Source organism: Ceratotherium simum, chromosome 2 (assembly GCF_057802395.1).
Source record: "Ceratotherium simum simum isolate JZ-2026a chromosome 2, ASM5780239v1, whole genome shotgun sequence".
Lineage (NCBI taxonomy): Eukaryota > Metazoa > Chordata > Mammalia > Perissodactyla > Rhinocerotidae > Ceratotherium > Ceratotherium simum.
Genome location: NC_141901.1, coordinates 65,198,768 through 65,213,333, shown reverse-complemented (window position 1 = coordinate 65,213,333; position 14,566 = coordinate 65,198,768). Strand labels below are relative to the sequence as shown.

The 14,566-nt window shown below is 37.2% G+C and overlaps 1 protein-coding gene across 3 annotated transcripts in view; it reads right to left on the bottom strand.

Moving 5' to 3' along the window:
- Positions 1–2,077: 2,077 nt before the first annotated feature.
- Positions 2,078–14,566, bottom strand: part of DBT (dihydrolipoamide branched chain transacylase E2) — a 40,553-nt gene continuing 28,064 nt past the window's right edge. For 2 of the 3 annotated variants that reach the window (XM_004420780.3, XM_087446703.1), the window contains 6 exons: positions 13,687–13,903; positions 12,873–13,039; positions 8,808–8,885; positions 7,391–7,582; positions 7,183–7,254; positions 2,078–3,666 (listed from right to left, as the gene is read on the bottom strand). In XM_004420780.3, the coding sequence (XP_004420837.1) occupies positions 3,499–3,666; positions 7,183–7,254; positions 7,391–7,582; positions 8,808–8,885; positions 12,873–13,039; positions 13,687–13,903 (894 nt within the window). In that variant the 3' untranslated portion in view covers positions 2,078–3,498. The remainder of the gene's footprint in view (positions 3,667–7,182; positions 7,255–7,390; positions 7,583–8,807; positions 8,886–12,872; positions 13,040–13,686; positions 13,904–14,566) is intronic. The other variant, XM_087446695.1, reaches the window with a different exon arrangement.

Genomic DNA, 14,566 nt, shown 5'->3' with positions numbered 1-14,566 from the left:
GACATATAAAATTCCCCTCCACTTAGCCTAATAATACCTACTCCTCAAACACCATAAAATCATGGACAATCCAGGTATTTGGAACATGAAGTGAGATATACTAGTTTAGTTTTTTACACTTTTTTGGAGTATCTTAATCCATGCACATCTAACTACTTAAACTCCATGCCTCAGTTGCCTCATCCTTAAAATAAGGATAATCATAGCACCTACCTCATGAGGTTGCTGAGCAGACTGAATGAATTAATCTATGTAAAGCATTAATGAGGTCTGATACTCTTATAACTACTTGTCTCAATTTTTCCCTCACTACCACTATGTGGCAAGCCGACAGGCTAGAGGACTCATTGATGGTACTCTAGTTAGAAGCTTTATGATGTGCATTCTGCAAGTGTTACACTCAGATGGTGCAGTTCTCCCGTATTGTGCCTAAATGGTCTGGTTTTACATAGGTGTCGCCTACGTTGCTAGCCCCTTGAAAAGCAACACCTGAACCATAACTTGTTAAAGAACTTGGATGGCTTGGGTTTGTGTGGCCCAAGGATAGGGTCTATACTACTAGTCGATGTGTGGTTTGTGAGGCAGGATTTGTGAGGCAGAGCTCGAGAGTTAAAGAAAGACACAATGATCCAACCTCAGTAAGAAAAGAAAATTCATAGGGAAGGAGCAAAACCACCGTTAAGAACTGACTGGAAATACGACTCAACTCTAAAAGCACTGCTCTTCTCCATGTTGTTGGCACAGACCCACTTCTGGTGAAAGCTTTAATCACTGGCCAAAGCTCTCGCTGAGAGGGCAGAAACTTCCTCTGTCTTATCTTTATCCACATTATCTATCCAGGGCCTGGAACTGAATACACACTAAATAAATATGTGCAGAATGAACAGCTGAATCAATTACAGGGTGAATGTTAAAAAAGTTTTTGAAGACTTCAAGGAAAGGTTTGTACTCCTGGTATTGTAGGGCAGTGCTGAGCTCCAGCATCTCTTTCTCAAAGCATAGTTCACATAGAAGTCAGCATAGAAATCCATCAAGTGATTTTTGGGATCCACTTTGACTGGAAAGCCATGGGAAATGCCCAAAGAGGCCTATGGGCTTCCCGGACAAAGAAACTGTCCCTTTCACTAGTTCTTCCTACATAACCACTTCTCGGAATGCTTCAACATAAGGTATATTTTGATCTCTAAAATGGAAATTAATACTAATTCTGGCTTCCGTCCTTCAAACTTCCTTCCCCCTTGTGCTTCCTTTTCAAAATCAGAGAAATGTTCTACATAATGTATGGAACCTTGATTTTCTTGTTGGCCACTCCCAGCGATAATTTTTGCTTTTCTCCCATGTACATATAGCACCTTCCAACCTCCAGAAATATTAGTGAAGGACTTGAATTTCCTAGCTTCTCCCCATTACTTTCAACCTTTAGGAATATGGTAAAAGCCTTGTTTCACCCACCGCCCACGCTATGATGTGTAGAGCCCTGTGGATTCCCTCCAGGGAATCCTCCTATCCTGAAGGGCCTGCAAAGCGGGTACAAATCCTTTGCTGAATTCTTAATGGCTGAGACCAAAGAGAAGATGGTAATGGCAGGAGGTTGGGCTAGAACAGACAGCTCAAGGGTTATTTTGGGACTATAAAGAGCATCTTGAGCCAATGATGTTGGACCTTCAGGGAAATATATTAGCTACTCATTTCAGGACTCCCGTTTTCCTAGTTTTCACATTCTTTAAGTGAGGGGGAAATTTTTACTGATCATGTTTTTCTTCATTTAAAATTCTGCAGATGCCGTCAATAGGGAATTGGTTAAATTATGGTACATCCATCTCCTGATCCACTCAGACAGGTCAGTAACCTCTATTACATGCTCTCATAGCACCCTGTTTTCTCCTACTTAGACGTGTAACTATATTTTCATTTTTATGATTATTTAATATCTGTCTCCTCCACTAGACTATAAGCCCAATGAAGGCAGTGACCATGAGGGCAGGCATTGTGTGCCCATGCTTGGTATACAGCAGATGTTTAATATTTAAATGTATAATAAATACATACAATAGAATATTATGCAGCCATTTTAAAGTATGATAATGTGAAATTGTTTATTGACATGTAAAGTTGTCCATAATACAACGTTAAATTAAAAACAACAAATTATAAAATAGTAGCTATAGTATGAGCTCAGTTTTATAAAAAGAATAGCTATGTATACAGATACATTGATCAAAACGTTAATAGTGGTAGGATTACAGAAGATTTTCTTTTCTTTGTAACTCTCTGTATTATCTGAAATTTAAAAATAATAACATTCATTTGATCCATTATTTTCTAATTTAAACACTATTTCCATTTTGAAAACAATCAAGCAGATATTAAAACACATTTTTTTCTGTCATAAAACTTCACTTGTACATACAGTTTTCAATTAGACAATATTAGAAACAACCTAGATTTCTATATGCAAATCAAAATGTTGGATTATATTAATCTCGATGCTATTTCTGATTAAAGTGGGCCTCTAACAAAATGATCATGATGATACCTTCATTTCTGTATAAAATTTATTATTTTATTTTAATGTCCATAATTACTGATTAGACTCCTCTCTTTCCTCTTATTCACATTCCTACTCAGGATATGGAGAATGGAATAGACCTTAATTTCTTCTCCTCTCCTATTTTTTAGCTTACAACCAAGAAAGTTAAAAGGCAGTGGACTTTTGAATGTAAAACAGAATATAAGTCAGTGGCTGCTACATTTAAAGTACCTTCCTTACTTGAAGCAAGTTTGCAAAGGTGAAGTTTTTTTCCCAACAAGACACCAAAACATTACCAAAATTCTAAAAGTATATCCATTTTAAACAAATGCCTTTAATAGCCTTATTGGTTATAAAACTATAATTGGGCATTTCTAAGATCTGCTTACAATTTTCCCTTTTAAAAGATATTAATTTATATAAATAAGACATTTACAGATGATAATCTCTACAGAGCCACATACTCCTGGATATCTTAAAAGGTAAAGTAATTGCACTTATTTTATACAACAATTAGCATTATTGTGGGGAAATAGAAAATATTTTTGTATGTAAACTCCTTTTCCCAACTAAGTGTAATTGAAAAGTTTCATTAAGAGTCAATTTAAAATAAAAAAAGGAAGAAAGAAAAAAATAGGGCAAATACTGTATATGGCCATCTGTCTTTTAGTAATATTAATTTGGTTGTTCTTGCCAGTTTCAATCCTTTGACACAAAGACCTCAGCACCATATTAAGAAGTCAAACTATGACCTATAAAATGCGACAGCTCCAGGAGACCTATTCCACCATTACTCATTTTCAGTAAAAAAAATCTGACAGAATAGTGATAAATATTATGCCTTAAAACCTTAATTATACAATACAAATCATTTATAATACAAACTGTAATGAAGAGCACGTGCTGGCACAGCTAGGCTCTACATATTCTTTGGAAGCTCAAAAAGCTCAAGGATGTCTTATCAATCATCATTTCAGATCTAGTAGCATAAAAGCTGGGTTTTCTAAGTAGGATTTCCACAAATTAGAGAAGCGTGACATTGTAGCACCATCAATAATTCTGTGATCAGCTGACCAGCTCACATTCATTATCTGTGCCTTATATACTTCTCCTTTCTCGTTAAATCGGGGAAGGGCCTAGAAATAAGGAAAAGAACCAAGAGTCAACCTTCACTTGCTCAAAGCACAAGCTCTAGCAATAGCAATGGTGAAAGATTAGGTAAATCCCCCTCCCAATAATAGAGAGGAGGTGGGCATCCCGAATGACTTTCGAAAACACCAGCTCCTACTTTTCCATCTTTGTGAGTACGTGCTTCAAGCTTTCAGTTTCTCCAAGGTATTTCCTATCCCCTGTACAATTTCCACACAGAACAGTAAATTTCATCTCAGATTTCAGTTATTTAACAAATGTTTATTGCGCACCTACCACGTATCAGGTATATTCTAGATTCTGGGGATGAAGCAGTGAACAAAACAAGTAACAATCCTTGCCCTCTTGTAGCTAATATTTTAATGGGGAGAGACAGACAGTTAAGATAAATAAGTAAAGTATACAGTGTGTTAGATAGTAAAAAGTGCATAGGCAAAAATGAAGTTGTTTGGAAAGGGGCTAGAGAGTGTGGGCAGAGTGTGGAAGTGGAGGAGAGGTGGCATGTTTCTGACAGGGTAGGCACGGACAGCCTCACCAAGAAGGCTCCTCACGGAAGGCAGTGAGGAAACAAGCCAGATGGACACCTGGAGACAGAGACAGAGGGGACGCGTGACTGGAGTGTTGGAGGACCAGCAAAGGAGGCAGGGCGGCTGCAGCAGTGGGGGAGGGGTGTGGTGGGCGGTGAGGCTACAGATGGAGCAGGGTGAAGGTGGGGCATGTTGTTAAGGGCAATAGTTCTCAATCCATCTTTGGTAAAGGATCTATTTTTTTTTTTTCAAATTTCTAATCCACTGCAGGCTGTTTTTAAAAAAAATAGTAAAAGTGAAGTACTTAAAAAATGACATAAAAAAAATATACAAAATACAAGCCCTAACTTCTTCTTATTAGATTCAATAGACATAAAAGCGCTCTGTCAAACTGCCATGAAAAGTTGCTACGCCCTACTTTCCCTTTCTGTCCTCATCTCCTCAGAACCCAGATACAACTGTCATGGCTGGACATGGGTGCCCAGTCACACCAAGCACACCAGTGTAGGGCCATGCAGGCCACCACAGCTACTTTGCCTTTGATCCTGAGTAAGATGAGAAGCCATTGGAGGTTTCTGAGCAGAACAGCTGTTCATTGAAAGGGGAAGACTTCAGCAGGAGCAGGTGTGAGTGCAGGGGGTGGTGAGGAAAGGAGCAGGAAAGTCTAGATGCCCAATTAGACATTCAAGCAGGATATAGGAGTTTGGAGTTCATAGGAGAGGTCTAGTCTGGAGATATAAACTTGGGAGTCATCAGTGTATAAATGGTATTTAAAGCCATGAGATTGGATCAGATAAAGAAAAGGGCCAGAGGGTCAGCCCTGATGGCCTAGTGGTTAAAGTTTGGCGTGCTCCACTTCAGTGGCCTGGGTTTGGCTCCTGGGCGTGGAACCACACCACTTGTCTGTCAGTAGCCATGCTGTGGCAGCAGCTCACATAGAAGAACTAGAAGGACTTAGAACTAGAATATACGACTATGTACTGGGGCTTTGGGGAAGGAAAAAAAAGAGGAAGATTGGCAACAGGGCAACACGTTAGCTCAGGACAAATCTTTCCCAGCCAAAAAAAAGAAAAGGGCCAGAGTGAGCCCTGGGATATCCCAACGTTTAGAGATTGGGAGATTAGGAGGTACAGGCAAAGGAGACTCAGAGGGAATAGACAGTAGGTAGGAGGAAAGCCAGAAAAACAAGGTATCCTATAAGTCAAAGTGAAGAGTGTTTTCCAAAGAGGTGGGATTAATCAACTGTCTCTAGTGTAGCTAATAGGTCAAGGAAGATAAGGACTGAGAATTGAGTAACATGGAGGTTCTAGTAACTTAAACCATTTAGCAACAAGGAGTTTAAAATTTACAGAGAAAATAGCAAAGGGGAGATGACACAAAGGGAGAAAGGAATTAAATACTATTTGCCGTTACCCAATGAAGATTAGTTACATGAAGTCACTGTGAAGATTTATATTCTAAGAAATATGCTCATAGCTTGAAGAAACCATGGGTAAAATGATTCTGTAAAAATACATCTATCAAACAGATATTTGTACACCAATGTTCATAGCATTATTCATATTAGCCAAAAAATGGAAACAACCCAAATATTCATTACTGATGAATAGATCAACAAAATGTGTTATATACAGAGAGTTTCAGTTTGGGATGATGGAAAAGTTCTGGAGATGGATGGTGGTGATGGATGCAAACAATGTGAATGTACCTAATGCAGCTGAACTGCACACTTAAATGGTAAAGTGTGTTAAAATGGTAAATTTATTTTATATATATTTTACCACAATTATATACTTATACATACAATTCAGAAGAAAATAAATCTCTTTAAGGAAAAAGAAAAACAAAACTTCGTCACACAGGCACGATGGTTTGGAAACTAGAAAGTCAGAATTTTGTGAGTATCAAATGTTAAATTCTTACTGGGAGGAAAATGAGCGATAGAAATGTTATCATTCAGAGAAACTCCTGACGGAAAGAACAGTGTCATGCTATGTGTTTTTGTTCTTTTCTCCCTATCTGTGTGCCAAAGGGAAAAGTAGATTCTAGGAAGAGGGAGTAACTTAGCAGCTAACATACAGTCTGCTAGAAAGCAAATCAATGGCTGAATGAAAGTATCTGTGAAGGTTTTGGATGAAAGTAATAAACTTAAGAAAGACATGTGGAAGCATTATAAATATAGAATGGAAGAAAGGTTCTTTTGCAAACATGAAGACCAAAATCAAGGTTAATTTAATAATAGTGGTATTGAAATGGTTCTAGGACCTTACTGTTTTAACTCTGGTGGTTCTCAACCCTGAGTTAATAGGGATGCCCAAGCCTCATCCCCTCTAAATTCTGATTCAGTTGGTATGCGGTGAGCTTGGACATTTCTTTTCAAGTAACCCAGATGATTCTCACACATAGCCAGAGTTAAGAATCATTGCAACCCTTATTTTAAGTCACTGTCTCCTACACATGGCCACATATCACCTGTGTTGGAACCACCTGGGTTCTTGTTTAAAATGCAAGTTCTGAGGGCTCTGTTCTCAAGGCCAAGAAATCTACATTTTAAACTAGCACTCCCAATAATTCTTGAGCAGAGTAAAGTGAGAAAAAATGCCCTAAATAGAATCTTACTGTGCTATAAATAATAATTTGGATTGGCGTACTATTATTCTTTGGTTTCTGAAATAAAGATATTTTGATAGAAGCAGATTGGCTATATTTGTGATTATACATAAAGACTCACACATTTGCCTGACATAACCCACAATGATTGATCTACAGAAACAATCCAGATCACCACCATTTCATACACATAGAGGGAGCCACCAGAATTGCAGGGCTAGTTTTCAGGAAGAAATAATTGGCTTACTGAGCCAACATCACACTCAAACCTAAAAAGCAAGGGGAAAACTCAGAAATGGTTACTCTTCTTTGTGTTTACTCTCCTGATCTGCTTAAACTCTGTTTTCAATTTGTTAATATATATACCTTAATTGATCCAAGAGCCCCAATTGCTACTTCGGGTGGCACTATCATTGGTTTGGCATAGGTACCACCAATCTAAAAAAAAAAAAAGAAAGGAAGAGTGGAAAAATTAAACTTTTCAGGGACAAATGGCAAATGAAATTTTATATTTTTAAATATGACCAGAAATTTTAAGTTATGGTTTATGAATTTAAACATTACTATTACTCACTGATCCAATGTTGGAAAGAGTAAACGTTCCTCCTGTGAGATCAGTGGTACCGAGCTGACCCGCGGAGCCCAATTTCTGGAGGCGGTTCAATTCAGCGGCGATCTCAAATACAGAACAGATCTGAACATTTTTCACATTAGGGACGATCAACCCCTGTTCAGTATCCATTGCTATCCCAATGTTATGAGAAGCCTAAAAAAAAAAAAAAACGGTAGGCCTTTTCATAAGCTAACAGGAAAGAAAGGACCAACCTTCACTGTCTTACAGATATAATTACCAAAAACTATTTCACTAGATTGGTGATGACTTATAAGAAATAATTTTTAAAAGATTTTTTTTGAAAAATATAATTTTTTTTGGTAAGAACAGAGGGCAACAGGCTATTTCCATACAGTGTTATTGGAAATGTAAGCTGCTATAGACTTTCTGGAGAACATTTAACAATATATACCAACATTTAAAAATTTGCGCTAAGGAGATAAATACAGAAATATGTAGAGATACGCAGGGATGTTGAGTTCAGATTGTCTGTAAGTTTAAGAAACTGCAAACAATCAAAACATTTATCAATAGCTCATGGCTAAATAAATGATAACAAAGCTATATTTATTGACATGTAATGATGTCCATAATATATTAAGTGAAAAAGAAAAAAGTTAAAAGAAAAATTTTTTATAACGTTAAAAGTTAAATAAAACAATATGTATAATTCCATATATTTTTAAAAAATAAAACGCTGAAAGGATGCATATTTCAACACAACAGTGAGTTATCTTAGGGGGTCGTGGGATTGAAGGTACACATTATTTTTTTCTTGTCTGAATTTTCTACAAGTATATACTTAATTATGAAATTGTATTAATCATATGTGAAGATTTTAGATTTGACCCCTCAGAATTAGCATATCTAAGCTCACTTTCTGCTTATATATTTCTAGTGAAAAATATAATTAAGGATTAGCATCTCCAAGAGTTTTCAGTCTTAACAAACTGTCACTCCAAACAGAAGAATTCACTCAAATGGAATTCAAACTTTATTACTCTTCTCATTTAGATTATTCTTGTTTTAAAAACTGCAGGGATTCCTTTTTGAGAGGGGTTATTCTTTTTGAGGGAAGGGTATGTAGGATGGGTAACATATTCCATTGCCTCACAGGCATATATTTTCATTATTTTAAGCAGAAAATCAAAAGGGCTTAAAAATGGCAATCTGCATATCTGAACAGTATCATCATTAACCAGAAAAACCAACAACAATAACAACAAATTATACTTCAGTTTAATGTTTTATCCCATACCTTTAATTCTAGCCTAAAAAAGATCACTATTTGAGGTACAACAGAAGCTTCTCTAACCGACAAGCACATTTGCACCATCTTCTATTTATAACGAGAACATTTTCACAACACATAGCCAACCTTATATGTTATGTTCTGGCAGTTTTCATCCACAGAAGCATTAAGGATAGGAAACTGTAGTAATCCCAAGGAAGCAGCCTGTTTAACACAAAGAGAATGCAACTTGAGCACATCTAACTCAGAAAGGATAGGGGATTCGAAGCAATAAGAAGAGGCGTAAAGGAGGGAGAAAGAGAACTCTTATTTACGCTGAGTTTAACTTCAAGTCTACATGTACTTAGGCACCTTACTCCCACTGTTACCTTCAAGAAATGTGGAACTAGATCACCCTGATCACTTAAGAATAAAAGATAAAGTAGTCAGGTAGCTTGAAGATTTTCAAATTAACTATACAGACTGACCAAAGTACCAAAGAAAATGTGTGAATTATAAGTGATTCCTCACTTACATGTAGAGTCTTAAGATTTCCATGAGAAATCAATCTGTACTTCAAAAAGGCAGTAAGCTATTTCCCTGTGTGAAGAGAGCAAGAGAGAAACATTTCCAAGTGCACTGACCATCCGAGGCCAGTATTTCGCTGGTGTCTCAGCCAAGTGAGGGCAGCGCTGGCGTGAACATTTACTTTAGAGCCTGTCTCCCTGATCGATCACATTTGTCTTCCCACACTGCCTCCTTCTCCATTAATCGCTCTCCTTTTTTCCTTTTTTCTCTTCTTAATACCATTACTCTTCTGTCCATATTCAAATTTTCCTAACTGTCCCCAAAATATTCTTTATAGCTGTTTCTCTGCCCATCCAGGATCTAATCAAGGTTCACATATTGCATTTGGTTCTTATGCCTTGTATTAAATTTAAAAAATGGAAAAATAAAAATGCTTAAGATTGTCCTTAAAAAGAATTCCCTCCCTCACTGCTCTCATCTAGTCTAATTAAGAGTCTTTATATGCATTGTGTTAAGTGTTATATTTGTCTGTGGGTCAGTGGTCTTAACAGAAAAAAAAATCATAGCCTTGAACTAGAGAGTTAGAAAAGTTTTATCAAGCATTAGATTTGATAACTGTAACTTTAATCTTCTTTATATAAAAATCAATAGCTAAGGTTAGAGTGTTACACATAAAAACAGTATTTTGAATATAATCCAAATTTTTTAAAAAGAAAACAAAACAAAACAAGGTGTGTGCCCATAGATTACAGGTCATTTTTTCCCCTGTACAATACTTTTTAGTATTTTCCAAATGTTCCAAAACTTACATAGGCAGAAAAAAACATTATTTTAAGGCAAATAAAGCATATTAAATTTTATTTTCAAAATAAAGATTTGGGGCTGGCCCAGTGACGTAGTGGTTAAGTTGGTGCGCTCCACTTCAGCGGCCTGGAGTTCGCAGGTTTGGATCCCGGGCATGGACCTATGCACTGCTCATCAAGCCATGCTGTGGCAGGTGTCCCACGTGTAAAATAGAGAAAGATGGGCACGGATGTTAGCTCAGGGCCAATCTTCCTGAGGAAAAAGAGGAGGATTGGCAACGGATGTTAGCTCAGGGCTAATCTTCCTCACAAAAATAAGTAAATAAATAAATAAAGATTCGATATTTCATTCAGATTGGAACAATGAAGAAAAATATTAATAAAACAAGTTCAATATCTTAAGAGCTGGTCTATCTTTGCTTTAAAACAGACTTGTCACCAGGAAGCAGTGAGAAGAACCCAGTCCGAAATACAGAGATAGTATTCTCTTGCTCTTCAGGGTTAACTTCTCCACCAGGGTCTTCCTCTTGTTCTTCCCCCAATGCCAGGGCCTTGCTCCAGCAATTCTTCCCATTCACATATTTTTAACTTTCCATCCTCTAGTTCCTTCTCTCAGCCTACAAATCTGCTCAATTTTTCCTTGAGGATGTGCAGGAGGACAGGGGGCAGGTGGAGCCTTTCCTCAATCTCCCCCAAACAATCACCTTAATCACCCCCGTACCTGTACCCTATCCGCCTTTTATGAGATTATTTTAGTGTCTCCTCTTCCTCAATTTCTATTCATTCCCCAACCAACTGCAACCGAGTTTCTACCCCAAAAATACTTCATTCAATCAGTTCTGGCTAAGGCAGCTCATGACCTCTGAATTACTAATCCAATAGCCTGTTCCCATCCCTTATCTTAGTCAATCTCTGTGACGTTTATGACCGTTATCTACTCCCCTCTTAAAACTTTCTTCTTCTCTCTTGGTGTGAGAGGCTGAATCAATGGCCCCAGTCTTTCATGCCTCTCCGCATCCACGCTCTCAGCGAGCTAACGCTGAGCTTAGTCATGTGACTTGCTTTGGTCAATGAGTTAAGAACAAATTCGATGCAGCAGAGCTTGGAAAAAGTACTTAAAATCTGCTTCTTCTCTTCATCCGTGCCAGTACTGTGAGACCGCATGTAGGCTAGTATACTGGGGAGATGAGAGAGACATACGGAAGAGAAATGAGTCATCCTTGCCAAGGCCGTCCTACAACAGCCGGCCCCTAGCCAACCTAGTAGCTGTAGGTTGAGTAGACATGAGTGAGTTCTGCCAAGAGCAGCAGACTGGTTCTGCTCACCTGTAGACTCATGAAAAATAATAAATGACTGTTGTTTCAAACCATTAAATTTGGGGATGGTTTATTATATAGCAATAGATACACTTGGCTTCTAAGTAACTCTTTCCTGGTTCTATTGTCAAACTACTGACCCCACTCACCTCTTCCATTGTCTTTGCCCACTCAACTTCTACCTACCTAGTGATGTAAAACCCTCAGCCTTCTTTTCTTCTCATTCACACACAATTTGGGTGCTCTCATCCATGTGTTTCAATTGCCATGTCTCTACAGATGACTCTCTATAGCTGTAATATAGTCCAGATGTCTCATTTATTGACATCTATTATATCTCATGTTTATACAGCACCACTTACTTGTCAGGCAGTTGCTAAAAAGATGGAGAAAAAGGAGAACAGTTTCTGCCTTATGAGGCTCAGCGTCCAGTGAAGAGACAATCAAGTAAACACTTGCAATACAGAGACAAATTGCCATGGGAGACAAAGGGGTATTTAACTCCAAGTCTGACAGCCACAGAAGGCTTCCGGAGGAGGCTATCCCTGAACGAAATTTGGTATTTAGGATGTACACGTATTTGATCAAGGGAGGAGGGCGCACTTCAGGTGGAGTTGTGCGTTCCAGCAACTATGCATAGCTTAAGCTGACTAACACAGAGGAAGTGACTGTGGGAGAGAGAAGACCAGGGAAGCAGGCAGCAGAGACTCCTGGTAATATTTCTATGCCACACTAAGGAGTTTAGAAACTATCCTGAAGGTAAAGAAGGAGAACCACTGAAAAGAGGCAGGGAATAATATAATAATTTGACTTATGGAAGATCAATCTTGGTGCAGTATGGTAAAGGGCTGGTGGGAAGCCACACTGGAGTTGGAGACAACAGTATGCATTTCTGAGTAAAACAGACCAGAACCTGAAACTTAGCTTCCTCACTTGGAGCTATAAATCCTTGACAAGTTTCTCAACTTCTCTGAGCTGCAATTGCCTTAAATGGAAAGTGGGTGTAGCAATATTTACACGTCAGGGTTATTCTGAGAATTAAAAATGATCACATATGCAGCGTACTTCATACGAGGTCTGGCTCATGGTAGCTGCTTCAAAAATGGTGGTTAATGGGAGCTAGACTGTGAGCTGCTCAAGGTCAGCCGATGGTCTTATTCCATTTTTTACTGGTCCCAAGGCCTAGTACTAGAAATGATTCCCAGAAGCCTCCATATGTTTGCTGAATAAATGAAAGTAAATACATGTCAGTGATATACAAGATCAATACTAAGTCTCACTTTTGTTCAAATTAGGACCTTGCTGGAGTGGCGCTTTCAGAATTATAGGCTTTACCTAAATAGTAGGACAATCTTTACCTAGCTCAAAGAGATAAGCAGATAAAAATAGGACACAGAAATTTCAATTTTATAAATTCCTATGAAACAAAGAGTGTACTTGTATATTTTTCTATGTGATATGATAAGTAATATTTTTATTCAAACCTATAGTTAACACATTGCATATTTGCAAAACAAAATTTAAGTGTCCTACTCAAGACTTGTTTGAAATGAATGAAATCTTACCTTTAAGAAGAAAGGCATAAAGGAGAGTTTAACTCCACGAGCAAAAGCAATGGGTTTTAATTCTTCTCGCAGCTTAACCAACTCAGTAAGGTCAACCTCATCACAATACCCAAAGTGAGGTATCTTCAGGGTTGCAGACATAGTCTTGACCATTGCTTTGTGAAAGCCTGGAAAACAATAAACATATATATATTTTAAAATTCTTAAATCCTTTAATTCTTTTTTTTTACTAAAATAGAAGGTTCTCTAATGTTGTTTACTCTCAACTAAACTCTTCCTCTTGGAGCTACCATCTTCATTACATAACTTGAAAGCCACTAATCTCATTGACTGCAGCACCACGCCCAGTATCAAGTGTAATAATATAACAGGTAACCACTTTCAATGCTGTGATGTATAAAAAATTCAAAAGGATGCAAAACATGTATTTCTCTAACGGTTTTCTTGCAAGGTTACTCTTCTGGAAGTTAATCATCTTAAGGGTTTATAAATAACAAATGAGAAGTAGTTGTTTCGAAAGCCAACTAAAAATAATGAATATTTAAAATATCCTGAGTGAGTCTTCAAACAGAACAATTATCCATATACAAGTTTATATTCCAAGAAACCTGCTAACATTACTCTTCAGAAATTAACAGTATCAACTGAAGCTTTTCCTGGAAAAAATGTTATTTCATCACTAAAAAAAATTATATGCTGAATATGAACTTTCCCTTCAGTAAGAATTAAAAACACCATATTATATACATGAATCTATAGAAGTAGCTTCCCCCAAATAAATTATACCATTACCTTACATTACTGTTATCATTACCTTTTATGGGTTCTGTTCTGTCTTGGCCTGTGAAGACTGGAGGTTTTGATATTGGTATAGGTATAGTCCTGTCTTGCGGTTTCGGTGGAGGCGGCATAATTTCAGCTTTGGGTGAAGGAGGTAATATAGCTCCTGTCTGCTTTTCCAAAAAGTTGAGAATATCTTCTTTAAGTATTCTGCCATCTTTTCCTGAGCCAACAACTTCACTCAGCTTAATCTAAAAAAAATGACACATTTTAATGCTAAAAATACAACTACCTAAAAATTAAATAAACCCGTCACTAAGGTCTCTAAATGGAATTTAATGAATTGAAGGTAAAAAAGTACCTCTGCCCAACAAATCAGTATAAATTTTCATTATCTTAACAGAATGCTATAAACTATAGCTACCCTTCGTAAGTAATCATTGGTTCCTTTTGTACCTACTGTTCATTTACCCATGTGGTAACAATGCAGTATCTCCATTGTAGATAATCCATAGCTGTTTATGAAAACTTACATTTTTAAACAGTCAACTATTTTTAAATTTCTTGCATAATTCTTATTTGATTTTTTCTATTTTTGGAGACTACATAAGAAGAAGGAGAACTGAGAGTTTAAAGAGTTAGACACTACAACAAATGTAGACCAATGTTTCTGACCTTGGCTACCAGTAAACATATAATAGTTAAAATAAAGCTCTCTCAAATTAGTTTTTTTCTGATGGTTGTTTTAGAAAGATCAGTACAAAACATTGAAATTAATTTTACTGAGGCGTTGTATTTGGAACATGAGTTCCTCAGCCCAAGTTAAGGATCAAATACATAAGTTTTATTATTGCTTTCTATAGAATAAACAATAGATGATATAATTCCACATTCTACTAGACACACATGATACT